At 41.0% G+C, this 6,465-nt stretch overlaps 1 protein-coding gene and 1 pseudogene across 1 annotated transcript; both read right to left on the bottom strand.

The window, feature by feature from the left end:
• Positions 1-369: 369 nt before the first annotated feature.
• LOC148304959 (putative methylcrotonoyl-CoA carboxylase beta chain, mitochondrial pseudogene) lies at positions 370-3,127 on the bottom strand (annotated as a pseudogene).
• LOC148304958 (uncharacterized) lies at positions 3,105-5,242 on the bottom strand. The gene is given in 1 exon segment (XM_088267466.1): positions 3,105-5,242. A coding segment is annotated over 1 exon segment (1,227 nt). The 3' UTR covers positions 3,105-4,015.
• Between the last annotated feature and the right edge of the window lie 1,223 nt (positions 5,243-6,465).

Here is a 6,465-nt window from a genome sequence, read left to right as displayed (position 1 = left end):
ATGTACAAACGTATGCAGTGCTAGCAATCACGAACCCAGTTGTTGACAACCACCCCACGAATCCTAGCCGAAACCATCTTTTGCCCTTCATGAATAATAATACAGTTCAAAAAGCATTATGGTCTTAATATAAGTCATGGATTTTAATGAAGCCAGAAATTCATTCAACAATATATGTTTTATGATTCTTCTTCTGGAGAGTGGAAATCTTCAGAAAAATCTCAGAACTGTTGTATTTAGTGACTGTCTGCTCTTCAGCTGTGCCTATGTATTTACTCGATTTACTGAGCCGAATTCATACAATATTTAGTGAATAACAATAGCTTAATGGCAATTTCTTAATGAGCATCCATACGATACATAGTTCAATCACATCCGGAACACTCCATGGGTTGTGTCTTGAATGTTGCTCGAGGCGATCATGACAGATAAGCCGAGTACCTTTCTGGTATCTTCGGGCAGGATAATGCCATCATCCCAGAGTCGAGCTGTTGAAAAGTAGCAGCTTGATTACTTCTCATAGTTTTATAAAATTGTGTCTCTCATTTTCTTTTCATCTTACGGGCTTAACTCCTTGTTCTCCCGCTTGAGCTGGTCGCTTTTTACTTGGACAAGCACATTTGCGGCTTGCTCACCTCCCATGACTGCTATCTTTGCATTTGGCCACATGTAGAGCATTCTGGGGCCATACGCGCGGCCGCACATTCCATAGTTACCGGCCCCATACGATGCTCCAATTAAGCAAGTTATTTTGGGGACGCCTGTTGTGGCAACAGCATTAACCATTTTTGCCCCATGCTTCGCTATGCCTTCGTGTTCATACTTTTTCCCGATCATAAATCCAGTGATGTTTTGGAGGAAAAGGAGCGGAACTTTCCTTTGAGAGCAAATCTACACAAAATTTGCGCCTTTTTGAGCACTCTCGCTAAATAAAATTCCATTGTTTGCCACGATTCCGACCTCCTGGCCGTAAATCTTCGCGAACCCAGTCAATAAAGTGTTTCCATACTACTTTTTATACTCGTGGAACTTCGAGCCGTCCACGATTCGAGCAATGATCTGCCTCATATCGAATGTTTTTTTCAGGTCGGGCGAGACGATGTAGCTCAGTTACTTGGCATCATACAGTGGCTCTTCGATATTGCTCAAATCCAGATTTACTTTGGGAGTATTGAGCTGAGTTATACTAATCTTACTGTTGCCGCGATGTTTCTCCCGATCCATAAGGCTTATTCTTCGTTTTCTGCGAGGTGATCGGAAACTCCTGAAATTTTTGTGTGCACTGCCCCGCCTCCAAGTTCCTCACTCGTCACGATTTCTCCAGTCGCAGCTTTCACTAAAGGCTAAGTATAAGTATAAAATTACAGGCCCTCCCAGGAAGATCGTGCCGTTGCCTTTGACAATTATATTTTAATCTGCCATTGCTGGCACATAAGCTCCACCAGCTGTGCAGCTTCCCAAGACCATTGAAATCTGAGGGATTTTTTTTGCAGACATTTGAGCCATATTATAGAAAATTCTTCCAAAATGGCCTTCTGCTGGAAAGACTTAACTTTGTCTTGGCAAGTTGGCTCCTCCAGAATCGACTAAGTAAAAGCAAGGGAGATTATTCTCGAGGGCTATCTACTGGGCGCGGAGATGTTTCTTTACAGTGATCGGATAATATGTTCCTCTATGCTATGCCATTTAGTTACCCTTTGATTGTCGGATCGTTTGCGACTATCATGCAGAATCTACCATGGATCAGGCCAACCCCTGTAACAATTCCTCCTGAGTTCACCTCTTCCTTTCCATAAAGTTAATGCCCAGCTAGTGGCGAAAACTCAAGAAAAGGGGAGCCAGGGTCGAGCAGCTTTTAAATCCTTTATCTGACGGGCAATTTCCCAGACTTTTCAAGTTTCTAAAGAACTTTGGCATTTTATTGAACTGTAGCCTATGGTCAATGCAAATATACGTTTTTGAGGATATTTTTATACTTATGGATCACTTCATCCATCAGCAGCTTGTTGTTTGACAACGTCTTTTCATTTTTATTGATGGGGTACTCCAACAGATGCTCGTTATAGAATGAGCGTGAGAAGCATTGGCAACTGTTACGAATAAGCCTTGCCAGCATTGCGATATATATAATATAAATCAAATAAAAATCTTACGCAAATCGTATGATTTATGAAAGTGCAATAATAATCTTTCGCATTTAATATTCATTTCCCGTATTTCTTCTTTTTTGAGTTTTTGCCTTTTTTTTACGTCTTTTTGTGTGTGCTCGGAGCCAATCCTTCAACTATTTCCAATTTGTCAGCCATTTACTTTTGTTATTAGACTTCATAGAGACTCTTTTTGATATACATATACTGACTCTGGTAGATGGCCATCGCTTTTAGCTTATCCTGAATTAAAACGATATTACCAATGTCGATATTTGCAATGCTGTTTGCGGTAGATAGCCCTTCTCTTCAATTATTGCAGGTCCTTCGGATTCAGAGTGCATATCCATGAGAGGCTCTTACTCGTTTTTGTATATGTCTTCTTCTTCAAATATTTATTATTCGTCATCTGGCAAAGGATTTCCTTTCCTGTCTCTTTTTCCGCTATGATGGAGATTGCCATTTTTTTAGAGGTTACCATTGGGCAGTTACTCGTCGATTTCTTCTTTATTTCTTTGCGATCTCATTGATCTTTGAGGTGGCTTATTTATAGATTTTACATTTTACTTTTCCTTACCGTTAAAATTAACATCCTCTTACTATTCATCGATTTATTCTAAGTCCTCGAGTTCCTCCTATTTTTCCTCTTCTTCTATTGCGATTTATCCCGACTCTTCTTCATCACCACTAAACTCTTCATTGCCTTCGTTGTTTCGGAGGACATTGAGCCCGTATTTGAATAATTTTGGGAGCATTTAGACTTCGAGTTCTTCTTGCTCATCTTCTTTCTCTTTGTTGACTTACTTTTCATCGACTTCCGCCTCATGTAATAAGACCCGATCTTCCTGGTCTTCCACTTCTGCCAGATCCCCTTCCTCGTGCTCGTTTCCTTCGTAATCGATGGCCCCCTTCAGCAGATTTTTGATATTCACCTTTTCAAAGTAAGAAGTATCGAACATCCCCTCCTCCGTGACTAGCATTTCGAGTTTGCGTTTATGAATCGACTTCATTAGGATGTTTTACTAGATACTGTATTCAGTGATGAGCCGATAAATCGTGACATTTCTTGTTTGCCCAATTCGGTGGCATCGGTCTTGAGCCTGCTTGTCCATGGCTGGGTTCCAATCGGTGTCGTAAAATATCACATTGCTCGCTCCTGTCAAGTTTAGGCCGATTCCGCCTGAACGAGTGCTCGAAATGAAGCATAGAATCCGCGGGTCATTATTGAACCTCTCGACGATGGTTTGACGGAGTTCGGTTTTGGTGTTGCCATCTAGACGCACATAATTGAATTTAAACATGTTTAAGACCTTTTCAAAGATATCGAGCATCTTGGTCATCTGAGTAAAAACGAGTGCTTTCTGTCCTCGATACTTTATTGATTTCAGTAAGAGAATGAGCTTCACTAGTTTTCCACTATCGTAGAGGATGATTGTTTTATTTGGGAAATGCAACAAAAATCTGGCCCGAATCCGCTATAGCTCAACTGGGATTTTCTTTTTCGCCTACGCCCTCAAATAATCGAGCCGATTTGCTTCTGCCTGAACCTATGAGCTCATGGGAAAGGTTGCCAATGTCGCTGGAGCAGTCATAGCCTTCGGCACAACGAATAAGAATCTATCAAAGATAGATTCAAATTAAATTGCTCTCTGACTGATGGTCTTCGATAAAAAGTAAGGGACCTTCGACTCTATAATTTCGAGATCCTCGAACCTGAAAGAGAAAGGACGAAATGCAGTTCTTTTCGATCTCTCATAGTTTACTTGAGCAAACGAGAGCCGATCAACATACTTATGCCTATAATAACGCTCGTTATCCTAGTTTAGTTCCAATTGCGCATACTCCTTGAGAATGTCGTTGGCCACAGTTTAGAAACAGACTTTAAAGTTATCGACAAAATCTCTCAGCACGTGAGTCTTATAAATTTCGAAGTGCAGCTTCAAGAACATGTGATGTGCAATGACGACTGTCAAAGGGGCCCAGTTTAGAGGAGTCTCTTCGATTCTTGGTTGAAATAAATCAGGGTGGTTACATATTTTTTTTAAGCCCATTAAAACATTCATAATACCGGCGCTTTCGTTATTTTTTTGCCGTTTATTTTCGTGCCAAATCATCTCATCGTAAAGGTATCTCTGCCTTCGACTCATGCCACAGCGGACAATTGACTAGGTCTTTTTGGGCAGCTGCGTTTCCACATCTTTTTTCATCCTCCTTAGGAAGAAGGGCCGAAGAACTGTATGCAATTTTTTTAGAATCTCTTGGCTGATTGGGAAATTCTTTTATAGCGCTTCTTGGAAAGGCAAGTTAAACCAATCATTGAAGTCATCAAAGGAATTGAATATTTTGGGCATTAAGAAATGAAGGAGAGACCAGAGCTCCGTCAGATCGTTCTGAAGAGGAGTTCCTGTTAAAAGCAGGCGATGCTTTGTCTTAAAATTCAACAGTATTTGCCATCTTTGAGATTTAAAGTTTTTAATGTTCTGCGCTTCATCTAGAATCATATAGTACCATTTCTTACGCCTAAATATTGGGTTGTCAGTAACTGCTATTTTGTAGCTGGTGATGCAGACATGAAATGTGTTTAGTTTCGACCATCCTTTTCTCTTCGCTTTTCGCTCTTTTGGAGACCCAAAGTAAGTCATGATTTTGAATGCCGGGCACCATCTTTTAAACTCGATTTCCCAGTTCATCAGAATGGTTGTTGGAACAATTACTAAATGAGGACCCCATACCCCTTTCTCCATCGCTAAGTGGGCCAAAAGGGCAATAGTTTGAATGGTCTTTCCAAGCCCCATCTCGTCTGCTAGAATCGCATTCATGCCTCGGTTATGGAGAGTGTAGATCCAGTAAACTCCTAAAAGTTGATACTATCTTAATGGGAATTTTATCAGCAAAGACGGTCGTATAGTGTTATCTTCGTGCAGACCTGCGAACTTATATTTAGGGTGGCGATCGATGTTGATAATAACAGGGACTTTGGTGGTATTGGACACCTGGATATTCTCCAGAGAAACTTCCTGGTATCCTTCCAGGACTTTTGTGATTTTCTGAGATGCATCAAACTGCCTGGCAACCAAATCCTCAAGCTTCTTCATTTTGTTTTACTTTTATTATTTCTTGTTTTCTTGCAGCATGACGATCCTTCTTACTTTCATTGCAGAACCCCAGAATTTGCGTTTAACTAGTCTCATCAGATCGAGAGACTGCCTTTTAATCGATCTTTCTTCATCTTTTGCCCTCTGCTCTTTTATTTGTTATTTTCTATTACAGAAATTTTGCGCGAATTTACAGATTTTTCTTTTGAGCTTAATTCGCTCTTCGCGCTCCACTGCAAAATCTCTTCCTGTTTCCTCGACTTGCCTGAGCAAGTAATTCCAGCGATTGGGAGGATGAGGAGGTTCTTCGCTCTTTCCAATCTTTTTGCCATACTCCGTGTATATATTCTCCAACTACTTTTCGTATGCCTCCTTGGTGGCTTTGTTCTCTTCGTGAATAGTTGGGTTAAAGATTTTCAAATCCTTCTGGGGTTTCGCCACGACAGGATAATACTCCACATAATTGACATTCGGTAGGGTCTATTTTTTCGTTTTTTATTTTGGTTACTGTCCTTTTTTGACGCTTTTTTTATGTGTGAGATCTTTGGATGCCTTGTCCTTGGGGTTTTTCTTGCGCGATTAATTTTTTTTGGCCCTGGGTCCATTATAACTAAAGGAGTCATCATAGTTGGGACCGTCGTAGTCGGACTTAATTTATTCGTCGATGTCTAGTTAGTTTTATCCTTCTAAATCGTGGTCCTGGACATCATAGCAATAGATATCCTCCCTATTATTTTTATGAACATTCCTCCGATTTCTCCTTGACTTAAGCTCTTCCGCCATTTATAATCTGACTAATATATACTATAGATACTCTGCAGCACATTAACTCGCAGATATTACTAAAAGCTCAACCGAACTAAATATCCATATCATATATATCATCTGTATCGTAAAATAGTGCCCATTTTATATATGGTTGGCTAACTATTGGGGTTGGGGTTGGGGTTGGGGTTGGGGTTGGGGTTGGGGTTGGGGTTGGGGTTGGGGTTGGGAAACGAAGCTATCTTCTGAATGTAATTTGATGCATTTGGGATGACACTGCAGCAGTGCAAATATATATACATGCATGCATATCTATGCATAGGCATCGATACAGAGAAGTCATAGCTTGGGGTTGGGGTTGGGGTTGGGGTTGGGGTTGGGGTTGGGGTTGGGGTTGGGGTTGGGGTTGGGTTGGGGTTGGGGTTGGGATGGGGTTGGGGTTGGGGTTGGGGTTGGGA

Source organism: Brachycentrus maculatus, unplaced genomic scaffold (assembly GCF_059751285.1).
Source record: "Brachycentrus maculatus isolate JH-2025_06_01 unplaced genomic scaffold, ASM5975128v1 h1tg000296l, whole genome shotgun sequence".
Classification (NCBI taxonomy): domain Eukaryota; kingdom Metazoa; phylum Arthropoda; class Insecta; order Trichoptera; family Brachycentridae; genus Brachycentrus; species Brachycentrus maculatus.
This window is presented reverse-complemented; position numbering and strand designations above follow the sequence as displayed.